At 42.2% G+C, this 27442-nt stretch overlaps 1 protein-coding gene across 1 annotated transcript in view; it reads left to right on the forward strand.

Moving 5' to 3' along the window:
• Window positions 1-26683, forward strand: part of LOC149434110 (monoacylglycerol lipase abhd6-A-like) — a 29830-nt gene extending 3147 nt beyond the window's left edge. The window contains 6 exon segments of the mRNA XM_089664096.1: window positions 1497-1610; window positions 6970-7102; window positions 10724-10884; window positions 20578-20632; window positions 22289-22389; window positions 23237-26683. Of these exon segments, the coding sequence (XP_089520222.1) occupies window positions 1497-1610; window positions 6970-7102; window positions 10724-10884; window positions 20578-20632; window positions 22289-22389; window positions 23237-23413 (741 nt within the window). The 3' untranslated portion in view covers window positions 23414-26683.
• Window positions 26684-27442: the final 759 nt, after the last annotated feature.

A 27442-nucleotide genomic window follows, 5' to 3' on the forward strand; every position in this document is an offset into this window, starting at 1 on the left:
TTTAATTGCTCATAGCTATATATTGGAAGTGAGTTGATTGAAAAAAAAAAAAAACCTGATAAACCATATGTGAAGCAGAAGTGGACCAGTTCCCTATATTCAGGGCTTTATTCATCGTAATGGTACTTGCAGGCCAGTGCCTAGAGTAGCATGGTAAGGGGTGCAGAACCAATCCTCAAAATTAGGAGAGGAGTCCTAAGGCTCAATATAGTTCAAGAAACATTTTTTCCTTCTCCTATTTGGTGCCTAGCTATATGAAGTGCTGGTGACTATACAAAGTTCCAGCAGTTCCTAGTGGTGAAGGAGATTGCCAGCACCCTCATGTCTCTACCATATTTCTGCTGGCTGTCGAGCCAGATAATAGTAGGATTGGGTGTAGAGATGTTGTGTGAGGAAGGGGCCCAGCTCTGACACTACGTAGAGGTGTTGAAGCTCTTCCCTTTTAGAAGAGACCAATTCAGGTGTAGAGGGGTAAATGAAAGCTGCTGCAGTTATATTTCCTTGTGCATAGGACATGAAAACAAGGCTAAGTGACTCCACTATGCAAGAAAACATAGGAACTGGGTGCAGAAAAATGTCAGTCGGTGCTCTGGACTGATGAATCAAAATTTGAAATATTTGGCTGTAGCAGGCAGCAGTTTGCTTGTGAAGAGCTGGAGAGCAGTGCAATGAGTGTCTGCAGGCAACTGTGAAGCATGGTGGAGGATCCTTGCAAGTTTGGGGCTGCCTGTCTGCAAATAGAGTTGGAGAATTGGTCAGGACCAATGGTGTCCTTAATGCTGAAAAATACAAGCAGATACTTCTCTATCATGCCATACCATCGGGGATGCGTATGATTGGCCCCAAATGTATTCTACAGCAGGTCAACAACCCCAGACATACAGCTAATGTCATTAAGAACTACCATCAGTGTAAAGAAGAACAAAGTGTAAAGAGTCCTGGAAGTGATGGTTTGGCCCCCACAGAGCCCTGATCTCAACATCATGGAGTCTGTTTGGGATTACATGAAGAGACAGAAGGATTTGAGGCAGCCTACATCCACAGAAGATCTGAGGTTAGTTCTCCAAGATGTTTGGAACAACCTACCTGCCGAGGTCCTTCAAAAACAAGAGTACAAGTGCACCTATTACTATTATACAGGATTTCTAAAGCACCAACAGTTTTTGCAGCGCTTTGCAAAATTAAGGCAGACATTACAGTTCTAATACAATTTGGTACCAGAAGAAACAGAGGGCCCTTCTTGTTAGAGCGTACAACCTAGAAGAATTGATGCTGTTTTGAAGGCAAAGTGTGGTCACACCAAACTTTTGTTTGGTTTGGATTTCTCTTCTGCTCATTTACTTTCCATTTTGATAAGTGGAACTAACACTTTTTCTGAAATAATTCTTATTTTACAATATTTCTTACACCTGCCTATGACTTATGCACAGTACTGTATATATACTGTATATTGCTGATGTGAATATAGTCCGTTTAGAAATGCTGTTTATTTACAGTTCCTTCCTAAGAACTTGCATCTGATTTGTGTGGATCTACCCGGTCATGAAGGTACCACGCGCTCACCCTTCGATGACTACTCAGTCATCGGACAGGTGAACCGGATACACCAGGTACTTGCTTATACTATGTTATGTCTGTAAATGGAATAGGGTGAATTAACTAATAATGATTGGGGTGGATGGAGGGGGTGTTTCATGTTGTTTTAGGTTATAAGATTTTGGAACATTCTTATATTCTGAGATTATATTTTACTGTTCATCTTGAAAGTAAAAAGGCCATTGTACCCAAAACACATACCGTATTTTTCGCTCCACAAGACGCACTTTTTCCCCCTCAAAAATGGGGGGAAATGTGTGTGCGTCATATGGAGCGGCTGGCCTGGTATTCCCGCCGCTGCTGTGTCAGAATACCGGGCCGGCCGCTTGGCTCTACTGTGCAGAAGAACCCGCTCCTTGGTCCTACCTGTCCCGCGGTCCAGTGGTGTTCCGCTTTCACCGGCCGTCTTCTCTCCCTCACGCCGGCATCTTCAGTGCCGGCACCCGGCTGTAACAGCTTGCGCTTCACAGCCGGGTGCCCACTGTGCATGCGTGAGAAGCGCTGCACTTTCTGAATGGCCCCATAGTCTTCAGGGACCTATCGCATGTCCCACAATACTACGGGGAGGGAGGGGGGAGGACATCTACACGGAAGTAGTAGTGGGTACCTGTCAAATTCGGGTACCCGCCCCCCCCCCCCTCCCCAAAGGTCTGCAGTCTCTGGTCATCTCCTGTACTGTATCCACAGTCTCTGGTCATCTCCTGTACTGTGTCCGCAGTCTCTGGTCATCTCCTGTACTATGTCCGCAGTCTCTGGTCATCTCCTGTACTATGTCCGCAGTCTCTGGTCATCTCCTGTACTATGTCCGCAGTCTCTGGTCATCTCCTGTACTATGTCCGCAGTCTCTGGTCATCTCCTGTACTATGTCCGCAGTCTCTGGTCATCTCCTGTACTATGTCCGCAGTCTCTGGTCATCTCCTGTAGTAGGTCCGCAGTCTCTGGTCATCCCCTGTAGTACGTCCGCAGTCTCTGGTCATCTCCTGTAGTACGTCCGCAGTCTTTGGTCATCTCCTGTAGTATATCCGCAGTCTCTGGTCATCTCCTGTAGTATGTCCGCATTCTCTGGTCATCTCCTGTAGTACGTCCGCAGTCTCTGGTCATCTCCTGTAGTACGTCCGCAGTCTCTGGTCATCTCCTGTAGTACGTCTGCAGTCTCTGGTCATCTCCTTTACTATGTTCACAGTCTCTAGTCATCTCCTGTAGTATGTCCGCAGTCTCTGGTCATCTCCTGTAGTATGTCCGCAGTCTCTGGTCATCTCCTTTTACTATGTCCGCAGTCTCTGATCATCTCCTGTACTGTGTCTGCAGTCTCTGGTCATCTCCTGTACTATGTCTGCAGTCCATTGGTTCAGAATATTTTTTTTCTTGTTTTCCTCCTCTGTTTTCCCTCTTCTATGCAAAAACCCATTCCTCTCATCTCAGAAGGTCACTATACTCTATGAGCTGTGAGTTTGTAGTGTATCGCTCCAAACTCTCACAGGACTCCTTTTAGAAATGCAGTCAAAACGCAGTGCAGTTTAATTGCATGTATGTGAACCACCTCCATAGGAACACCTACTATCTGGCCTGTCATGGGAATCTGTGTCCATGAAAATGCATCACTCTTTGTTTAAAAGTTACCATTCTCGGTGGATTGGATTGGTGAATTAAGATGGGCTAACATAAAGTTCTATCCAGGACAAAATGCTGTTCTGGGTATCCTCTTTTGCCTACTTTGGGGCCAGTTACCTAGTTATTTAGTAATGTGATTTCTGTTGAAACTATAACAATTAAATGAGATGATTTTCTCCTTCAACAATATTCACATGAACAAATGTCTAGGTAGGAGGCCCTTTTATTTTACTTTTGGATAGAAGGAGGAAGAGTTAATACCTATCTCAGGTTTATATTGCTGTCTCTGTGTTTTTATTGAAGACTTTTCTCTGGTGACTGCTATTCCAGAGACAAGGTATAATGAGAAAAGTGGTTGTACACTGCCGAAATAAAAAAATGAACAAAGCAAACCATTCTATAGTGTGTACATGCCTCAATCCAAAACACTTAGTGTGATTTCTGTCTCCTTTCTCCTTCCTCTGCTATCTGCACTTCTGACAGTTGATGCCGACTCCAAGGGATCCAGGGGGAAGGGAAGGATGCTCCAGGACACAGCCTGTGATAGACAGCCTCAGCTGTCCATGTTTCCTTATGAGACTGTGATGAGGGGGGTGTCCATTCCACAGCTGTTCCCTCTGTGCTGTGGAGCGTGACATCAAAGCCCCCCAACTTCTGACAATCAGAAATTCTGTGTAAAGTGTATACTTTAGAAGGCTGTACAAGACAGAGGGCTGCAGATAAACAGGTACAGCTTACATATCATCTCTGTGTATCATCTGAGGCTATTCTCTTCTCTGGGTATATGTAAGGGTTTACAACCATTTTCAACTTGAAAGAAGACAGCAGTAAAAAATCTGACATAGATTGTAATCCTTCTTCAGTCTATTTAAAACTAAAATGTAAGGCATGGACGAGAGCTACTCTTTAAGAGATGCAAACTTAGGCTTGAAATGCGAAACGTACTTCATACTGAACCCTACATGAGCTGAAGTTTATTTTGTAGGATTCATTTGAAGATCATCACATGCAATGCCTAACTAATGTAATTATTTGGTCAGAATTCTCCCCTGATGACAGCAGTGCTCACAGCTATGAATTAGTTTGTGGCTTTCTAAAATATTATCATCTGATGTGATATTTAAAAACAGAGGACTGGTGAGCCCCTAAGCTCTGCTCAACCTTGAAGCCAGCTTCAACACAACTACGTAACTGTTCCATAAATGTATTTGTGAATGTAAATCTGATGTGAGGAAGAACAACAAAATCACATTAACAGCACTCTGATAAATTGCTCTTGCTGATAAACACGTCACATTCTCTTCTACAGATCTGCCACTGCTCCCTAATTCTTCCCAGATTAAAATCTTCCCTGTCATGCCACGTCTAAGATGATTACATTCCATCTGCTTCATCTTTCACTTAATAGAATCAAAAAGCTCAGGCAAAGTTGTGATGAATTTAACAAAACACATCCTCGTGAATTAATGTCATAATTATCATTTCATCTTTGAATGTACTACCATTGTAACCTAATTACCTGAAAATGTTACTAATTCAAAGGTATGCTCCAAGCCATCAAGATTTACCTCTTAATTTAGAAAATACAGCTCAGAAGTACTTCTTTTATTGCCTACATTTGGCATTCATTTTGTCCAGCTAGCTACCATGTTTATGAAATCCCTTTGAATGTCAGTATTCATGTTTTGTTAAAAACCCAAAATCTGATCACTCAGAACATCAGGCCAAGTGTTTCCTGGCTCTGGGCACCACCCTCTGTAGTTCTAAAGCTTAATGAGAAAATTGGACGACCAAATGTCTGATTTTTCATAAAAGCGCAAATCATGATGTAGTCGGAATGGTATTGACTTGTGAGAAAATGCTAGCCTGACAAAGGAAAAAGTAGGCAAATGTAGCTACGTACTAGTAGAAGAGGAAGTGTAGGGTCCTTCTTTGCTTCTGATCACGCTCATTTTTTTTCTATTCAATTATTTCCATATGATTACTGTACACATTAAATGAAAATCGGACATTGTGTTTACGTACAATAAAAGTTTTATAGCTTGCACCCTCAGTTTTTGTTGTCCGAAAAGTCGGAATTGGCTATTGAAAGCACAATACTAACTATCAGATAATTGGCGATTGTTCCTCGTACGGAAATTGACACAAAATTTTCTTATCGTGTGCATGGGTCATTAGAAAAGGATTTCAAGGATTAATGTTATGCAACCAACTTCCAAAAAGAGAATAAAAATTTGGCTTCTAGATAGTGCTCACACAATCGACCACACTGTATTGTTTATGGGTAACGTAAGTAAAGCTGACAGGTACACTTTAAAGCAATTGTTGTTTGTCAATGGGAAATGGTGAATGAAAATGTTTCCAAAATCTTCATGGGTTATTCCTCTCTGACAGATCATTTTTAATGCACTTTTACATGTACTTAACATAAATTAAGAGCCTTGATCAGCTCCCACTCTGCCTTTTTTTCTTTACCTCCTATTCCATGAGCAGCAAACACTCTGCCTTCTCTCTCATCTCTTTCCTGATTCATAATCTGCTCCCATTTGGTCTATTTTCTTTTTCCTGATCCATGATCAGCTCCCACTTTGCCTTCCCTCCCCCCCCCCCCCCCAGTCCATGATCAGCTCCCATCTTCCATCTTTGTCTTCCCCAGTCAAAGATTGACTCCAGCTCTTTCACCTTCCTCTTCCTCCCCAAATCTATAATCAGCTCCCACTCTGTTTCCTCTGCTTTCCTCAGAAAGTCCATGATCAGCTTCCACTTTGCCTCATTTCTTTTTTTCCCCATATTCCTTTCTTTACTCCTACCTCTGCCCTTTCTTCCTGGTCTATGAAAAGCTGCCACTCTGTCTCCCCTCTTTTTCCTGGCTCTGGAATGTCTTACGCACTTCGGCAATAAGCCTTAGTCATGGCTATGACTAAGGCTTATTGCCAAAATGCGTAAGCCATTTTATATGCACATTTTACTTGTTCAATAAAGTTTATTATTCGGGAAGACGAGTGCCAGCTATACCAATCTTAATCATTCAGTTGCATCTCTGCTGGGAAAACACACAGAGCCAGAGCACCGACATTCCACCTTTTGTGGGGATTATTTCTTGGCATAGCACCTACTTCTTAACATGCTCAGCTCTTACTCTGCCTCCTCTCATTTTTATCTAGTCCATAATGAGCTCTCACTCTGCCTCCTCTCATTTTTATCTAGTCCTTAATGAGCTCTCACTCTGCCTCCTCTCTTATTCCCATGGTCCACAGTAAGCTCCCACTCTGCCTCTCCACCGTCCTCAATAAGCTCCCAATCTGCCTCCAGCCATCCTCAATAAGCTCCCAATCTGCCTCCAGCCATCCTCAATAAGCTCCCACTCTGCCTCCTCTCTCTTTCCCTCTGTTCACAATAAGCTCTCACTCTGCTTCCGCTCTCTTTCCTGCTTCCTCAATAAGCTCCCACTCTTCCTCCTCTCTTTAGTCTCCAATCTATGATAAGCTCTTTCTCTTCCTCTTCATCTTTCCTCCTGGTTAAAGATCAGCTCCTACTCTGCCTTCTATCTCTTCTCCCCGTGTTCTGTGTTTGGCTACTCCTCTTTTCTACCTGTACCATTTGTCTGCCTCTTATAGAGTCTCATCCATGTTCTTCAACTGCTGCTACTTACAATTGTGTTGTTCTGTGGTGTCGGAGCCTCCCCCAGAAAACTACCGGCAAAACCGATTTGCATTAAGCTAATGTGTCATATTTAGGATAACACGTTTTCTTCCTTGACAGTTTGTTGAGAGCATAAACCTGAACAAGAGGCCTTTCCATCTTGTTGGTACATCGATGGGTGGTAGTGTGGCCGGGGTATACGCTGCTCAGTATCCAAAAGACATTGGCAGTTTGACTCTAATTTGTCCTGCAGGTAAGTCCCAATAATCACATGTTTACCACTTCTGGGCTGGATCAGTTGTGCTTTCCTGTGATGTATGAATGTAACCCTTAATCATGTTATTATGTAAAGTATCAATTGGAATGTCAGATACGTATATGACCTACAGGCTGACAGGCTATTGTCGACTTTGTAGGCACATGTTAATAAAAATAACAGGGTGTACTTAATAGAAAAGTATAAGTATTTCATAATTATTTAGCATTTCAAGTTGTTTTTCTAAATTATGAAATAAATATATAATTTTAAATCCCCCCCCCCCCCCCCCCCAACAAAAAAAAATAGTGTAGCTATATTACAAAAACTGTTAATTATGTTTTTACAGATCCTCATAGGCATAAAAATGATTATATAACCACCACTTGTTCCTAAATGTTATCTCACTGCTTGCTTTCTGATGCCTTTACTTTACCTTCACTATTCACCACCCAAATCCTAGAGGTACCAGCATTTCAACTCTGTAGATCAGAGCACTGTGACACGAAAAGGACTTTCTTATGTACTTAAGCATGCAGCCAAGCAAAGGGGTGTGTTTGCCTGCACAGGACTGTGCATCTGCATGCAGGCAGTCCCTTTCATGTCAACTGGGATGCAGCAGCTGAACAGACACAGCCACTGCGCCCAATTTGACATCCATGCGGGTGCAGATGTGTATCCCAGAATGCAGACAGTGTGAGTTCAGGGACACACACCCAAATGCACCAGCACCCACACTGATGTACAATAGGTATTAGTGGCTGTGTCCAGGCAGCCACTGCATCCCAATAGATATTATTTTATTTATTTATTTCAGATACTTGGATAGCGCCGTCAATTTATGCAGCGCTTTACATATATGTTGTACATTCACATCAGTCCCTAACCCTCAAGGGGTGTACAGTCTAAGGTCCCTAACTTACATTCATTCATACACATACTAGGGAAAATTTAGACAGGATCCAATTAACCTGCCAGGATGTCTTTGGAGTGTAGGAGGAAACCGGAGTACCCGAAAGAAACCCACGCAGGCACAGGGAGAACATGCAAACTCCAGGCAGGTGGTGACATGGTTGGGATTCAAACCAATGACCTTAGTACTGCCAGGCGGAAGTGCTAACTGTAGCAATCGTGCGCACAAATATGGACGCGGACGTCCATGTTGCTAAAGATCCTCCATCTTGTGTCATTCTCACTACAAAACCAGCCCCCTCCCTTTCTGTTGAGTGGCAGGTGGTCTGGTGTGGCTGAGTTCAGGAGTGCACAGGGCACAGCTGGATACCCTTCATGGTTGTAAACCCAATTAGCTGATGCCAGGGTGTCTGTCCCACTCCTTGCTCTGAAGCTGATCGTAAAGCTATAAACCCGTCAGTCACTGGACTTCAAAAGCATTCCGGGATAGCAGTAAAACATCTCATTTGGAGACCATACACTTTCATAATTTCTCGTAAGAAATACGTACAAGAATACAAAGCATATATTCAGAGAGGTCAAGTCACCTGATACCTTACACCCCTAGATTTCGTCTACCCGGGAGCAGAAAGCTATATCTCTTTAACCGTCACAGCCAGATATGTCATATCTGGTGTCTGGACGTTCAGAATATCATTCTGAATATTATCTTGCCAGTGGCTAGGCTGCTGCATGCACCTATAGAAGGTTATTGACCATGATATAAACTGAGAGGGATTTGGTCATAGCCTGAGTTCCCCGCCTAAACACCCCTCCCCAAATGAGGCAATTGGTTCTCTGCTTTAAGGAGACACCCTGCTGGGTTCCTAGAAAAAGGCTGGTATGCCTGGGGAAAAAGATGAAGAGATTTCTTCACATCAGGAACCAACTTTGGGAGAAACGGTACCCTCTTGCTCAGGACCCTTGAATCTGCTGAAACCCATTAGTCTGGCAAGTATTCTACCTCTCTAAACTTCTCTGCTGTGTTATTGCTCTCTGTATATATATATATATATATATATATATATATATATATATATATATATATGCTACAGCTTTTTCTGTAAATATTTTTATTGCACCATTTTGACCTTTTTAGTAATAAATCCTATTTTCTGAAAAGTGTTTAACTGTTTCTAAAGCTCTTTAATGCAAACCAAGAATCCCTGTCTCTGAAGAGCGCTACTGTGTGATTTAAACTTCTGCATACATCTGCCTGCGGTGGCAGTGTGTATACAGATGCTTATTCAAACATCATAGTGTTACTACTAAGATTGGCCAGTTTCCTCCTACTCTGTACAAAAAGGCGGTGGTGGCAGTGTGAAGGATTAATTGCGTAATTAACCTGACCCAGTAACAATCGCTCTCAGGCTGCGGCACATGGATTGTGGTCCAGTGAGCTGGAAAATCTTTGTGCAGGTTGTAGCTGAGCGTGGCATTGTTACGCACGTGACAGCGCGGTTTTAGATTGGCTAGTCCTTCAGTCACAAGTTGGTGAGAAGGGCTGGGGGTCTGACGCCGCTGTGCTGCCCATAAATTGGGCTGCCTGCATACAGATGGACAGAACACCTATGCATCCCGTGTCCATAGCTTGTGTTATAAACTTTATTTATATTTGAAAATGAGCTACAGAATGCTTATGAGCAAGGAGTGTGTGTGGGGAATGGGGGACTGGGAAGAGGCAATATCGAGTGTTTTTTTTTTTTTTTTTTTTTTCTTTTGGAAGCCGGCTGAAGTTCAGCTTTAAGGATTTTTTAATGACTGCAGAATTTGATTTATTATGAGGTTTTTATATCTACCTGTAAATCTGCTTTTCAAATTATTCTTTAAAGTGACCTTGTCGACACAGGACTCATTTTATAGAATTCTAAACAAGCATGTTAATACAAGAGTCACTATACCTTTTCAGTGGCCCATTTGTTAAAACGCTGCCAGTTCCAGGTGTGTGAAATACCTGTTCCCTGACCGCATGCTGTGGATTTCCCGTCGTCTCATACATCACTACAGGACATATGAGTTGACAGGAAGAACCACAGCTTGTGGGGAACCAGGTATTCCACCCATCTGACCGGTCAAATACCTGCAGTGCCAAGTAACTAGCATAGAAACGGCTTTTCAACAAATGGGTCTACCCAAAGTACAGTGATTTCCTTCAGCAGGTATGTAATTCTATATAAGTGAGTCTGTGCTGATGGTGTCACTTTAACCCCCAAGTAAGCCAATATTAGTCAAATTAATGCACGTTTAACCAAAAAAAGTCAATACTGTATATGACAGTTTTTTGGTTTTTATTACTCCGCGGGGTAATGAATCTCTGCGAGTTGGTGCTGACCGAACCTGATGAAATAAAAGGCTATCTAAGGCTGGCCATTCATTACTCAGAAAAAAACTGAGCTGGTTTCCCCATCCACACAGTCGAGGTGAATGGAAAAATCCTCCCCTTGTGTCTTTGTAATCTGACAGCTGACTCTCCCTTCATCAGAATACACTGATCAGTGCTGCAGCCCATTGGCAGCATGGCTGATCAAGCAGGGAATTTCCAACAATCTCGTTTATGAAAAGTCAATCGATAGATCGACTTCTCCTGAACAGGAATTGCCATACATGTATTGAAATGTGGCCATTTCTTGTTTATTTTTCTTGTCTTTTTTAATTCTCAATGATTAGGTCTACAGTATCCGACAGAAAGCAAATTCCTGAAACAGCTACAGGACTTAAAAGAATCTGGAGAAGAAAATCCAAAAATCCCCCTCATTCCATCCACTGCAGAAGAGATGGAGCAGATGATGAAACTGTGCTCGTATGTCCGCTTTAAGATTCCACAGCAGGTAAATGGTGCTGACTACACAGAACTGGGGGACATTTATTGAGTAAATTGGTGACACATATAATATTTATTTATTTATTTCAGGTACTTATATAGCGCCGTCAATTTACACAGCGCTTTACATACAAATATTGTACATTCACATCAGTCCCTAACCCTCAAGGGGTGTACAATCTAAGGTCCCTAACTTACATTCATACATACACATATTAGGGCCAATTTAGACAGGAGCCAATTAACCTACCAGCATGTCTTTTGGAGTGTGGGAGGAAACCGGAGTACCCGGAGGAAACCCACGCAGGCACAGGGAGAACATGCAAACTCCAGGCAGGTGGTGCCGTGGCTGGGATTTGAACCATTGACCCTAGTACTGCCAGGAGGAAGTGCTAACCATTTAGCCACTGTGCCCGTATAGCCCGTATAGACTCAGATCAGGTTGCCTCTCATTTAGCCTGTGCAATAGTTTTATTTGCGGACCTCCACTGCACCAATGAAACTGGGAAAACATCTGAGACAGATTTACAAATTCAGATTTATCACTGTAGACAAGACAGTTTTTTATTCTAAACAGACGCAACTTTGGGATAAGCAAATATTGTCTAAACACAAGTGATCAGGTCTATTGGGTCCCTCCTGCACACGTACAGCACAGCAGTGATGACACTGCTACTTTTAATAAGGTAATAACTGGGTTTGCAAAAGCATTTGAGGAACACAAAGTGCATTTATATTCTTTGTGACTATTGAGTACAATATTTAAAGCAATTCTAAAGGGTTTTTTTTTTTTGTAAAATAACAAACATGTCTGTACTTACCTGCTGTGTGCAGTGGTTTTGCACACAGCAGCCTGGATCCTCCTCATCTTGGGTCCCCTACAGGCTCTCATGGCTCCTCCTGTCTGTCGGGTGCCCCCACAGCAAGCAGCTTGCTATGGGGACACCCGCTGCTCCGTGTGTCCAATCACACACGGAGCTACCCTCTCCTCATTGGCTGACTTGCCGTGATTGACAGCAACAGGAGCCAATGGCTCCCGCTTGCTGTCTCAGCCAATAAGGAGGCAGAGACTCAGGACAGCCGAGGCTGTCATTCACATTGCTGGATTGCAAGGCTCAGGTAAGTATTGAGAGGGCTGGGGGGGGGGGCGGGGGGGGCTGCTGCACGAAAAACCTTCAGGTAAAAAAACCTTCAGCCTTTACAATCACTTTAAAGCTGAAGTTTAATCTAGTAGTTTTGGCCTTTTCTGGCACCTCCTTTTCCCCCCTCAGCAACATTTTTATTTGCACCATTTTGCACCGACGTAACACAAATATGTGGCCTCACAGAACTGGGCTTTTTAGGGTGGGGTCGCATATTTGCACACCTGTCTTTGTGCTGAGAGCGCACCGCACTGAGAGCACCGGGTCCCATTCTAATGATCGGGACTCGGGACTCTCGATTCTGGGTCACATGATCGCTGTGATAGCCTCTGATTGGCTATCACAGTGATCAGTCACTGTACAGCACGGCCCCCTTGTTTTTTCTCTCTCTATGAATGGAGGATAGAGATACATTGTATCTCTAACTCCTGGCATAGAGGGGAAAAAAATGTTTGTAAAATAAAAAAAAATATAAATAAATATTAAAAAATAAAAGAAAAAATACCTAGATCAAGGTTTGATCTAGTTCAGTGCCAGGGTTAGTGTTTGGGTCAAGGTCAGGGTCAAAGGTCAGGATTAGTGTTAATGTCAGTGTCTGTGTGTTTTAGGTAAAAAAAAAAAAGACAAAAACAAAATGTGCGCTATTGTTTCTTGGCTGTACTACGGCTACAAACAACAAATAACAAACACATATATGGTATCGCTGCGATCGTCAAGAGCTGTAGAATTTCTTTTGGGTTGTTCTTTGGTGGTAGGTTATGGTAGTAGCAAGAAACACACTGCTAAATAAAAAAAAAGTATTTTTTTTTTTTACTATTTTGGGCCAGTTTTCCTTTGATAATAAAAAAAAAATCAGGAGATCTCCATTACCATTTACCACCAAATGAAAGCCCAATTTGTCCTGAAAAAAACAAGGTATAATTCACCTGGATGTACAAAGTAGTTGTGATGATATGTACAGCTTTACTAACACATGTCAACGTTGCAAAATTGTGCTTAGGCATTTAGATTTGTTTTACCCTTAGGCGTGAAGGGGTTAAGAAACTCTTTTAAATAAAACATTTCTGTTTTCATTACATATCTTATTTTAGACCCAGTGACATGACTGGTCTCTGTGTATCTCTATGCAATCTGGCAGATCATGACAGGTGGGAGGGGCTGACAGGGTGCAGGCATAGCTTCCTGAAAACAGGAAGCGGTGCTAATGCCTGCATGTGATGCTGAGCCTCATTGACTGAAAAACTTGAAATCCAATAAGGGGTGGGCTAAGGACAGGCAGGCTGAGGAAAAAAGTGCTAGGTGATGCTTGATGTCCTCCAGCCAGAAAATGAAGCTGACTTGATACGACTTGCTGCAGCTTCTAGTGCACATGTGGAAAGCTCACAGTGTGCAGTAAAATCAGAATAAGTAATTCTCAGTACAGGAGAACCTGTTTACAATAGCTACATGAATCTGTTGCCCGCACCAACATTTGTGTGGAGTCACATCAGAATTTTAAAGAACACCTTAGACACTTTTATGAATTCCCCTAATAGACTTTGCAATGAGAACTTTATGTATTGCCCAGAGACAGTAATTGAACCATCCACTGTCCAAATGTAATGTTCCTGGTTTGAATCTGATTAGTTGTTCCCCAGACATAACAGACATATTGATAAATGAGACCCATCAAAGCACCTGGTGGCAAGAAAGTTTTTCAAGCATCATTTTTATTTATGACAGTCCAGGAAACGCTGTTGTTTGTTAGATTTGACCACGTGACGTTTTTTTCAGATCTGCTGCTGATAAAATCTCTCTTCGTATGGGTAGACCGAGCTAATGTTCATTTCATAATACAGCATAATCTGAGCTATTTTCAGCCTGGTCTGCACAGATGGCAGTGGGTAGCAGGGATTGACAGTGAGAACCATGTGTGCGTCTGGGGGCTCTCAGCTAGTGCCTCAGCCATAATACATAACTCTGGTCTATCTGAGTAGAAAGGAGGCAAAACTGTATCTAGGAAACCTGGTCATTTCCTTATCTGGAACTTTTCTGTATGGGAAATTCCTATAGGAAACATAGAAGTTACACCTTTTACATTTAGTGTTACTAAACCCACAACAGTAAAATCAGTCTGTATATGCAGTAAAGCATGCTTGTTATACTCACTGTGGAACCTAAGGGGTTAATCCTCTGCATTGTATAAAAACGCTGTTTGATCCTGACTTTGATCCTCCCCTTGATCCTCCCCTTCTTCCAGTCTCCCCCTCTTATCTCCTGATAAGACATATGGTGTGGAGACACTCTGCACATGTTCAGTTTGGTGCGTATTGCTAGAGAGGTTTTTATTTTTTCTTTTGAGAGTGCATGTGATCAGCACAGGGCCAATCAACACTGTCCAGACAGAGGTCAGGAGTTCTGCATCCTCCTAGAGCAAAATGAAAACTACAAGCTTTAACATGTGTTCGGCTGGACACTGCTAGAAGTTTGCTCTAACTGCTGATGAGAAAAGGTATTTAGCAGTTTATATTTACTAAAATAAATAATTGCACTTCCATGTTCTGTGTACTGTGGGAGACCAGAAATAGTGAATGCGGGGTCCTGGGTTTAGTAACATTTAAAGGGCCATTCCACTGAAATGTGATATTTTGGTTAGGGCTGGACCCAATGAGCCACTCTTTTCTAAAATGTCATGAAAATGATACTCCAGCAGTGAAACTTCCCTGTCATAATTCCGAACCTAAAGCAGAACTTAAACTGAAAATGTTTTTTAAAGGCTAAGTTCACCTTTACATAAAAATAATAAATGCAAATTTTTTTTGCAGGTAAAAAATGTGCATTATTTTTTTTTTAAATGGGACATGGTTTATAAAACTGGGAGCTGATCGCAGGTGCCGTGCCAGGCTGCTGCACACACTGTGCAGCTCTGTTGCCCGTACCTCTGTATGCAGTGTGAATGAACTATGGGCATGCTGATCAGCAAGCACACAGTTCATTTAAACTGCAAAGATGTCTGCCACAGTGGGTGACAGTACTTGTAGTTTATTCAGTCACAGGAAACTGTGAATGAATGATATGGTTGTGTGAGCGCAGCCCTGCACAGCCGTGCTACATTTAAAAAGTGACAGCAGGTGCAGGGAGTGGATCCTCTGTCTGATGTCACATGGAGGGAGAGGATCGGGGGAAAGAAGGTGCAGGAGATGGAACGTTCTACATGTTCCACCCTAAAAACTTGACCTATAATTAATTAATATTCATATAAAAGCAAACAACACCCATCCAACTATGTCTCCATGCTTTATTTTGTTGAGAAATTGCTCTGAAAAATACCCCCCAGCATTTCTAGCTGTAGCTATCATCAGTAAGGGCAGATGATTCATGGAGCAGCATTTAGTTCTTGGAATCCTTTGCTCAGGTGTGAATTCAGGAGGGTGTGCTTAGTTGAGAAATTCATTGCTTCCCTCCTCCAGATGAATAATATAATGGCAATGAAGACTCTTGGGATTCATGAAATGATTTTTGCCTAGGCCAGGAACCAGGAAGCAACTGAAGACGTTAAAAAAAAAAAGTTTAAAATGAGTAAACATGATATACCTTCCTATCTATTTACTATTGCTAGCAGAAAAAGGATTAAAAATAGTTCATGTGGATTGAGAGAGTCTAGTTCCACTTTGAAGGTATAATCCACATCAGTGATATGTGTGGCACTACCCCATAAGGAGCCACTGAGTTTTCTGGTCCCCTATAGCTGCACAGCTAGGCAAAACACATTTTTCAACTTCCATTCAGAGTCCGTATCTAGTCCTTTGGGCTTGTTTTTGTTGTTTTATTTCACGTAAACAACTTGGATAATGTCTAGGGGTATATGGCAGGGCTCAAAACTACTAGCCAGGCCTTAAGAGTTACTCGCCACCAGTTGCCTTACCAAACCCCTACCTTGCCCCGCTCCTAATTCCGTCCCTAAACATGCCCCCATAAATTATCTCATGAAATTACACTGTTAAATGTTTTATGCAGAATTAAGGTACAAAAATAGGTGTCCCCCTTTACATAGGTGTCCCCATCAGAGTCTCCCTTTACATCGGGTGTCCCCATCAGAGCCCCCCGTTACATCAGGTGTCCCTATCAGTGTCCTCCTTTACATCAGGTGTCCCCCTTTACATCGGGTGTCCCCATCAGAGTCCCCCTTTACATCGGGTGTCCCCATCAGAGTCCCTCTTTACATTGGGTGTCCCATCAGAGCCCCCCTTTACATCAGGTGTCTCCAAATGGTAAGCATCCACTTACATGAGGGACGATTCTGATCTGCAGGCTCAGTTGTATTCCTGTTTGCTACCTTGCCAGCCCATTATTACACATCCAGCTGGCAGCTCTTTGTCTTGGCTTTCTCCTCTCCTGCTCTTGCTGCTGGGGGGAGACATAATAAAACAAGACTGGGCTGGGGATGGAGCAGAGTCTCAGAGGAGTGAAGTCCCTAGGCGGGGGAGAGCACTCTTTTCCCGCAGGGAGCCGCCACACAGCCAGTGCACAATCAGGAACCCACAAGAGCATTGAGTCCCGTACCGACATGCAGGAAATACAAGCAGATGGAGGGCTTAGGCGGAGTTGTGGGGGAGAAGGGAGAGAGAGCAAAACATTGGGGGAGGAAGAGGCACCGGAGGAATGTCAGCAGCCGCTCCTATCCTGGTGCCCTAAGTGGACACACTCGCCCCACATTATTTTCACTTGCCAAATGCGAGCAGGTGAGTGATAATTTTGGGCCCTGGTATATGGGACGCCAAATTTGACTTAAAAACAGCAACTCTGATGACAAACTTCCTATTTTATGTACAAAAAGGATGGATCCTGGACTCTACTCCCTCCAAAGTGACTTTTGTCTCTTAATGGATCAGTTACAAAGTCTCTTTAAAGGAGCACTTGGTTCCCTTTAAGTAAATCTCTTCAGACCCCAGCTGGAAACTACCCACCCACCTGGCTGCCTTGAAGAGTATCTCAGAGCAAGGAATTCCATGTATGGCACCTGGCAGCCCTCTCCCTTGTATCCTATGGTTTTGCATAAGACTGCTTGTTCAGGCCTTGTAACTGTGCTAGTCCTACATGCTGAACAAGGTACCCTCTGGATAGGACTTGTGGTGCAGGTCCCAGTTCCCTGTAGTCCCTTCCCAGGCTATACGAAAGCATCTCAACAATCCATCTTTCATCCAACTCCCAGACTCCTGCTGCTAGCAAGGCTCTTCCATACTTATGGGTCTGTCTGCCACACTGCCAGGCCTCCTGCCTGGGGTTGGCCAGACTCCCATGGATATGCAGATCTCAGTCTCCACCCCTCCGCCCAGTAGCTTGAAGAATATCCTGGAAGACTCCAGAACCTTGGGGATGTACTAGAGACCTGACCAGTAGAGTCCTCTAGCCTGACCTAAAGTAACACAATCAGACTTGCTTACTTCACTACTGTGAGCCAAACTGAATTTAATTCTCTAGCACCCATAGGGGGCACTACATATGTATTTTAGTTAGGGCCAGAACCTGATGGCGATATGTTTTGAATATTACAACAATGGAACCTCCATGCCTTAATTTCCAGCTCCCAGAAGTATAGTTGTACACCTGTAGCTGTTTGCTCTAATTTGAATACCTCCAAATATGTCACTGATGCCTGGTGCAGGGATGAGTTGTGAGGATGGCAAAGTAGCCCTGGATTTCTTTTAAAGGAACATTGAATTATGTTAAACTTGTCTGCTTAAAAGCAGGACTTTTATTTTGCACAGATACATAGCAAGCAGTTTCCCATGATATTAGGGCCCATTCACACTAGAGCAGTGATTTGACATTTTTCAAATTGGAAGAATGCCAGTCATCACTAGGGCACATAGAAAATATGTGGGTATTGTAGTCAACAATAGACATATTATTGGCATTCAGAAATAAATACATATATTATTAAACCATGAAAAGCCAATGGCATTATCTGTAGCCCTCAGAAAATAACCTTAATTGTTGTGAGATAAAAAGAGAATATTTCCAAGAAATTAATCCAGCTGAGAAAATGTGAAGATCACAGGATAATAGGATGTATTGCTGCGCCAAGTGTGTAGATCTATCCACCAATTATAGGGGAACAATATCAGATGTACACAAAGAGACTAAAATAAAGGTGAAGGATTTTGTTTCAAGGCTAGCATTCCAGCAATTCCAGAGTTAACTCACTGTGTTTATTTCAAAGCTTCCTACAAAATGCCCTCTATCAAGTATTTAGGAGAGACAGACAGTTTGTCCAATAATGTTACCTAGGTTTGTACCCCTGAGGAAGAGGCTTCTGGGTAAACATCATTGTTATATACTTGATCCACTGCATCAGACACTAGGAGTTTCATTATAGGTTAGTCCAGTGGTTCTTAACCTTGAGATCAGGGCCCAGTAAATGTAGCCAAAACTATGACTGGGAATACAAAACATGTATTGAAAGTCTGGAAGGGTCTGGATGGGGCTGGTTGTCACTGTGGATGGGAATTCTGGAGTTGGTAGGGGGACTCTTCAGCAGACTTGGTGGCCGTGATGGGGATGAGGTTTCGGGAGGAAGCTGGGGGGCACTGTGGGACACTGATGTGGTATGAGGGCACTCTGAAGGTCTGGAAGCTCTACAGCAGGCTGTGGGCACTGTGGGAGGCTAGTTGGCACTGTGGGAGGTTGGGGGGCACTGTGGAGGCTGAGGGCTCATAGTAGGCTTGAAGGCACTGTGGGCCACTATGGGCAGTTAGGTGGCACTATGGAAGCTGGGAGGCACTGTAGGAGGTTAAGGGATCCAAAGCTGACTGGAGGCTTGGGAGAAAGGAAGGAAGGGCCCAGCAGTGGGCCGCAGCCATGTCCTGTGGTTGAGAACAACTGAGTTAGACAGTATGTGAAAAAGATGACTGAAGGGTTTGGTGGTTTTCATATGTGCTTTGATTTTTAGCTTCTTAAAACAGATGCAGTTAATTTTGCTGGGGAGCATTGGCAGTCCTTGCAAACATTTCCGTCTCCTGAAATCTTTGTACAAATAAACTGTACCTTGCCACTATATATTTGGCACTACTGCTTATGATGCATGTGATTTTACCCCAAACCTCGTTGTGATCTATAATCTTCAGCAATTGACCTAACCTACGTTTTCATCTGAAAATCTAAACCTTTACCTAATCCTTATTCCAATTTTGCCAAAAGTTCTAATCCATCCTAATCCTTTTTTGTGCACAAAAAAGATGATAATTTTCCCAGGGCTGTGTTACCATACCTTTTTCTCTTGTGTCTTGTTGGAGGGGGCAATTGGTAGTAGAACAGGGCTTTGTTTCCCGCCATTTTGAGGGCTGTGATCTTATGACTGGTGTGGGATGGGGATATTCAGGAAGCAGCAACAGAGGTGGAGGAAGCACAGATCAGCAGAATGAGGGAAGCAGAAGCAGGGAGATCCTTGCACTGTAGATCCTCTGGTTTCCTACAGCTTTCTCTCCAGTAGGCCATCAGGTGAACAATGAGGGAGCAGTAGTGACATCACCAAACTCAATTCAAATATAATTACTAGATCAGTCATTAGAGGCAGGTGTCGGTAGGATATACCTTAAATATTCTCACATATGTGCAACAATGAGGCTGTAGATCCAGCAGTGCCTAGGCAGAGTCACATGTCAGGATGTGCACTATTTTGGAGAAGGAATTAAAAATGGTAGTATTTTCTAAGTGCTGCTTAGGCACAATTAACCTTTTCCTTTAAGATGGCAAATCTTTAATTTTTTACTTGTAATTTAAAGCGTTGCTTAACCCATGACCCTGCATTCACTATATCTGGTCTCCGACAGTACACACAACATGGAAATGCAATGATTTAAGTAAATATAAACTGATAAATACCTTTTCTCATCAGCAGTATATAGCAGTCTTGTGACTTTTATCAGTGTCTAGCTGAGCACTGGTTAAAGCTTGTAGAACGAGTTTTCATTCTGCTCGGACTGTCCTATGAGGCTGCATAACCCCTGACCCTCTGTCTATAACATTTTTTTCAACCCACTGTAGTGCAAGGTGGCACAGCCTACCTGAGAGTGGCAACTCAGCCCTGATTTCAGGAGCAATGCAGCATCATTGCCACACCATCACAGGAAGCTGCATTGGCTGATTTCACTGGTAGGTTCAACAGGTATTTGTGGGCCCTTGCAGGGGGACTGAGAGAAAACTGTAAGTGCAGATACAGATTATTATACAGGAATTATATAGCGCCAACAGTTTGCTCAGCGCTTTACAATATAACGGGAGACAATACAGTTCAATACAAGAGAGTTAGGAGGGCCCTGATCCTTGGAGCTTACAATCTAAGAATGCACATACAGTATAATTAATTGCTGTGATTTATATTCTTTAATGAAAGGTCCTAGTTCAACTACAAGGAAGTGCTATGAGAGTGTCTGTCTGCTACATTCATAGCCCCAGTGTTGTAAAAAGAGAAAAACTGCAGAGGAAAGCCATGAAACCAGTCTGCACTTAATTATTTCTAAGTTGAATTAGTAACACATCCTTAATGTTTAATCCAATTGAAACATTTTTATTCCTAGGTGCTTCAAGGACTCGTTGATGTTCGCATTCCTCATAATGAATTTTACAGAACGTGTAAGTGACAGTCTATCTGCTGTAAGAGATTAGAAAATTACTGTATTCGGCTAGGTTCACATGGCAGCAGTCTTTAAAAAGTGATCCATATTGGATAAATATGTACAGTCCTGAATGCCTTTTTTTTTTTATTTTTTTTCTTTTTTTTTTTTTTGCCAAATGTCAATTTTGCATGGAACGAACACACCAGAACTACAAGCCAAGCATTATTTGACTTGCAGGTGCAGCACTGTCCCATGAACTTTAATGGACAGGTTTGACAGGCAGCACCACCTGCCAATACAACAAGCCAAGTTAAATAGTGTGTATGATCCCCTCTTGCTGCCTTGTTAGGCTTTTGGGGGAACGGAAAAATGCACCAGAAGCGCCCATATTAACAGCCTGTTTGAATAAGGTCTAAAGACGTTGCTACTTTTTACCTCCAGGGAAGGTTTTATTTTCCGCAAACACAGTGATTTATAAAGAATAAAAACATATATTATTGTATGTAAACAATGAATGCAATTAACATATATATATATATAGTAAACAGACTTCATCTAAAATAAAGAAGGCTGGCCATGCATACATTTTCTTTCGTTCTATCAGCGGGTTAAACAAAAGAAAATAAATCAATTCCCCCATCCACAAAGGCATCCGCACCATCAGAATACACTCATCAGGACCTCTGGCGATAGCCAGCAACACTGATCAAGCAACAATTTGTCAACAGGCTTCCAAAAGAAGTTCATTGAGAGACAGGCTTCTGTACAGCAACCTGCCCATAGATGAATCAAAATTTGTCAGGTCCCTGCTGAACCAGTTGAATTTTGATCCATCTATGGCCCGCTTTACGCTAGTCCACAATCTTACAGATTTACACAGTGCTTAAACTCAACATGTTTCGTTATATGTGGTTGCTTCTTTGGGATAGGCACTAAAATATGGGCTTATTCATATTAATCCAATCAGAAGTCTGAATAATATGACTGCAAAAAATTATATCAAATCATTTTACATATATTACACATTAGAGTCACAAAAACATAAAAAAAATAGATTAGAAAGGTTGTCCACAAAATCCATGACGTATAAAAGAAAAAGGGAAAAAAAGGGGGGGGGGAATCCCATAGTGAAGCATGAGGACATTGATACTTTTAAGAGTACATAAAAAAGGGAGAGAGCTGAAAATAAAATAGAATAGAGTGGAAAATTGTTGGCCAATCAGCACCCACATCCAATTAGATGATGAAGATTCCTCCATCTGCACTGTATACAGTGGAGACTGTATCAGCTTTTTCCAATAGTGTATATCCAGCTTTACTCTACAAAAGGCCCCATTTAAATCATAACTAAGAACAAAAATGTAATATTTTACAGTTTACCAGTACTTCGACAAAGACCAAGAAAAATGCTATCTTTCATATGTAAACTACTAATGTAAACTACTAATCCCATCACCCCACTCAGGGATAGGAACTGTGCTATTTGCACGAATACCATATAAAAATAAAGTTAAAAAAATCTTGAAAAAAGGAAACTATCGCAGCCACCATCTAAGGTTTAGTAAGCTGCTAATTATTACATTTTTGTGTTTGAGTTTAGCTATGTTTTAATTGTGAGCATATTGTTGTTGAGTTGATAATGGTGACAACTAACAAGCAATATTTTGTTCAGTGTTTTTAGATTTGGTTGCTGAAAAATCACGTCACATTCTTCAAAAAAGCATGGACAAAATTACAGTTCCCACCCAGATCATCTGGGGTCGACAGGACCAGGTGGGTCTCTTTGCTCTATTTGTGACATATGTATAGTATATAGAAACATAGTTAAAAGTGTTCCTAAATCCAGGACCCTGAATTCACTATATCTGGTCTCCCACAGAACACAGAACATGGAAATGTTATTATTTTAGTAAATATAAACTACTAAATACCTTTTCTCATCAGCAGTATATAGCAGTCTTGTGACTTCTATCAGTGCCTAGTTGAGCACTGGTTAGAGCTTGAAGGAGGACTTTTCATTCTCCTCTGACTGTCCTATGAGGCTGCATAACCCCTAACCCTCTGTCTGGACAGTGCTGATTGGCCCCTTGCCGATCACATACACCCTCCCAAAGAAAAAAACTCTCTTGCAATACACACTAAACTGAGCATGTGCAGAGTGACTCCTAGGGCTCTGTACCATCAGCACATGGATTGGGGACAGTTGAAGAAGGGGAGGAACAGAGAATACAGGATCAAACAGCCTTTTTACACAATGTAGATTATTAGCCCCTTAGGTTCCACAGTGAATATAACACGCATGCTTTACTGCATATACAGACTGATTTTACTGTTACGGGTTTAGTAACACTTTAAGTGAGTTTTGTTTCATACCTGGGTGTACAGCATGTTAGATCATGTCGCAGGGTAAAATTCTATTTTATAATGTTCAACAATGCCCCCAAACTCTAAAGCTTCCTAAACTAACAGTAATTTTAGAATGTCCAACAATGTTCCCAAACTCCAAAGCATCCCAAACTAGTTCTACGTTCTATAACCAGTGCATAAGCTAACCACCGCTTCCAGTTTATGGATTTCCCTGCATCTTTAATATGTTTCATTCATTATTCCTCTGTCACAGGTCTTGGATGTTTCTGGAGCAGAAGTCTTGTCCAGTGCCATACCTGGAAGCCAGGTGGAGATCCTAGAGAACTGTGGTCACTCAGTAGTGATGGAAAGACCCAGAAAAACAGCCAAGCTCATGATGGACTTTTTATCCTCCCTTCAAACCACAGAGAACAATAAAAAACATGATTAACAATCAGGAAATGCCTGGGACAACTCTGCTCCTCTCTGTATACTGTACCACTCTGAGTTTCTCAGGGGATCTTGTAGAACTCTTAGGAAAGTAGTTTAGTTCCTTGTGAACACAAGACTGGGACTTCAGTATCTGCCTGTAAAGTCCACATGCAGATCCCTTCCAATGTGTCAGAGGCTTACGATAATGCATGTGACGGACATGGATGATTATGGTATGGTATGCTGATGGTGATTCCAAAGTCAACATGATCTTTTAAAATTTAAAGCGTGCAAACGGAAACCAGTCACAAATGTGATGCACCGAAACTCTCCACCCAACACTTTAAAACCACTATAAATGCAGGATGATCTTTTGAACCTGTTTATTATATGCAATGTACTGCTGTTGCAGAAATATTTGTTGATAGGGCCTCAAAGGTAGAAGACTTCCCTTACTGTGATGCTGGTGAGTCATTGTGCAATGGAAGTACCAGTCCTTCAAGCTGCTGAGATATACAAGTATGAGCACACTGCTTGGAATGTGTGCAATATACTATATGAATATTTTGGTACCGTGCCTTCAAAGCAGTATTGTGTAGACAACACAATACACCAATCAGCTTTGATAACATGCGCACTGTGATCTAAGGGACTGCATGATGTAAATGATCAGAAGCCACACCTGCTTCCATGAAATATCACACTCAGAGAAATACAAATTAATGTCCTTAACTGATATGCAAATTTTCATGTTCACATCAGCCACAAAAAGGACTGAACAATTTACAGAGCTGTATTTTAGTATTTGCCATTGAGACTGAAGATCTTGTATATGTCTCATAATATGGATATTATTTGTTATGTAGATATTACAATCGGATGTTCTTACCAAGACGTGGGATAAGAATATTGAGGTTGATTTACTAAAGGCAAATAGGCTGTTCACTTTGCAAAGGAAGTTTCACTTTGCAAAGAATACCCAATCTTGTACAAGGAAAATAAAAAACAAACAAACAGCTTTTTGTGCTTGCACATGATTGAATGATGGAAGTCCGGGACAAATTCCCTTGCAAAGTGAGCCATCTATTTGCCTTTAGTAAATCAACTCCATGGAGTTTAATTCAAATGACTGCCATGGTTCATAGAGAAAGCTAAAGTGGCCTATCAAGTTATAACACGTGTGCCTGAAAGGTGACTTTAGCATGCCTAATAGTACCATGGGCAAAATCAGAAAATACATATGTGATGCAGTATGTATTAGCATTAACACAGCTGTTTACGTATTTCTCAGCTACACCCCCCTCCCCCCCCCAACATAGAATTATTACCTATTGATCCTGGCAATAGCTGTTTTTTTTTTTCACTTCTTTTAACAGGCCAAGCTGTCCCGCACAGGTATCAGTTGTAGGGGTTGGAACAAGCTGTGTAAAATCGAGAGGGGTACTGATTCATATGATTTAGGCTGGGTTCACACTGTTGCACTGAGTTAGTGCATGTGTGTTGCTGCTTGTGATCCTGATCATTACATGCGTTGCATTCAGACAGTCTATTCATTTGAATGGCCTGCTTACTGCACCAAAAAAAGGTGCTTGTACTATTTTTGTATCATGAAATGCTGCACACCGCACAGTAGTATATTACTGTCCATTGTGCTGCGCTGCAATGTACATTTGTTTTTAAGGTGCGTTTCGGTGCCTTTAAGAATGAATGGCATCACAGTGCATCAAATCACAAAACACGTTTTTGCATGTTGCATTAATGTACACTTAAGCTAGGTTCACATCTGTGCAGGTGGTGCCTCTGCAGATCTGCACGAAAATCCATGCAGCCGCACCACCCGCACAGAGAAATGCGGACCCGTGGACGGGTGCCATTAGTTCTAATGGCACGCCGCCCGCACTGGAAAACGCAACCTTACTGGGACCCGAGGTTCCCGTGTGGGCTGCGCGTTCAGGAGAAGTGCAGGGATTTCTTCTCTGCGTGCTGTAGGGCAAGGGAATCCATTCAAATGAATGGGCTCTCGTGCCCGCGCAAAACGCGACACGCACGGCTGCATATATGTGAACCAGGGCTAATACGTGTTACCACAGTGCAAGAGTATGAACCCAGCCTAAACCATTTTTCCACAAGAAAAAAAAAACTGTTGTAATGGCCTTTTTAGTGTAATCACCAGTTTGGCTTTAATTTTGTTGACATTTCTTAAAGCCCAACTTCAAGCAGATAAAAAAATGATCCCTTGCAGTGGTGCTGTACACCCCAGACCCCCCCCTTTACAGCTCATTTTGTCTAGGGAAAAGGGGAAAGTTTTATTTACCTGATCCTCCAGCAGACAGTGCTCCCCTGCCATGGTGGACTGTCCTTCGGCATCCTCACGTCCAAAGCAGGTCTATGGACCCTACTCTGGTCTTCATGACCTCAGGGAATGTAGGGGTGCAGAAGCTGCAAGGACTAGTCTAGGGGGGGAAGGAGCAGAGGATCGAGTAAGTATATTTTCTGTTATTATTCCCCTAGACATAAATGAGCAATTAACCCTTGCAGTGTGGGCACAGCCCTGCTGCAAGGAACAGTTTTTTATGTGCCCGTGGTTGGACTTTACAGTCAATGTAGGATTACATGGTTTGAGACTACCCAATCGCAGGGTGACAACACTCTATGTGATTTAACTGCAGAGCGAACTGTGTTGTCCTATTATAGGAAGTGAAAATACAACAGATCTACTGCCATGATCAGGTAATAAAACTGTTACGGGGGGGACCCTGAATAACAAAACTGCTGCTAGTTGCTAGTGACATGTTCATCATATACAGTATGTAATTTATTATGTCACCCACTTTATCTACTTGATGGATCAGAGCCAGTGGTCGATTCCCAGGTCCCTGCATCCCCTGATGTCTACTGTAGCCACCTGGGTTATTGCTTGGAATGTTGGCAATGATGTGGGTTGGGGCTGTATGTATTACTGCCTAAAGCAATAAAGATGACCTGCCACTTTCTAATATGTTATTCATCTATCAGTTTGATGAAAATAAAGACAATTTGAAAGCAGTAAAACACTGGTTGTAGGTGGAGGAGAGCGGTGTTTGATCGGCGGCAGGGTTGATCCTTTTGTTTTTAAGAATTTTGAAGTCCCCTTAAGACTGCAATACATTAACAACCACTAATGAGTTATTACCAGCCGCTCAACAGCATAACTTATGAGTGTGTCACAATTTCTGGGGACCATCACCCTACGTGAATGAATGTATGGAACAATAAACTACCTTTTGCATTAAAAAGCAGAACAATTCCACCTGTCAGCCTTATTTATGAACAGTGTAATTCTTATTGAGACTGAACACAAGACCCAACAAATTGTCTGGCATTTAAGTCCTGGCACTGTGCACATTTTCCCACAATTGACGTTCGGTATGAAATTATGATCTCCACACAACGCCTACCCAAATTTGTTCAATAAACAGCAGGTTGCTTAGTAACTAGGCATTTCTTACCATCAGAAATTAAACCGTAAGATAGAAATACATCAATCATGCTATAATAATTAGCACTGACATAGAAAATACTGTTATCTAATGTACTTTATATGCCAAGTGATTTCTTCCAATCTTCCTTCTAACCGCTTTCATCCCTCCTAACAAGGCCATGTCCTCCAGTCCTACCTAGTCTGGAATTATTGTGTTTAATGTCAAAGCAGACACTTTTCGAATTTGAGAAAACCCCACTATATGTTTGTTATATGTTCCCATTCACACAGCATACCTAAAAATATATACATTTTACCCTTTAGATCAGTCATTTTCAGCTAGGGTTCCGCCAGAAGTTGTTAGGGGCTCCTTGAGCTGTGGTTAATTGGTCTCCCATCTGATGGTGCCTACAAAGTTCCAGGTCCATCATCACTTGACAGAGCCAGGTAGAATGACACCAATGATCTTTAAAGCTGACTTCAAGGGTGGCATTCTAACCACCACTATAAGGGGGACATTCATCCACGGACCACCAATGTAAGATAAATGTTTTCAATTACCATAGTAATGAAAGTGCCATGTGTACA

Source organism: Staurois parvus, unplaced genomic scaffold, assembly GCF_062004578.1.
Source record: "Staurois parvus isolate SC_StPar_1 unplaced genomic scaffold, SC_StPar_1.0 ptg001834c, whole genome shotgun sequence".
Classification (NCBI taxonomy): Eukaryota; Metazoa; Chordata; class Amphibia; order Anura; family Ranidae; genus Staurois; species Staurois parvus.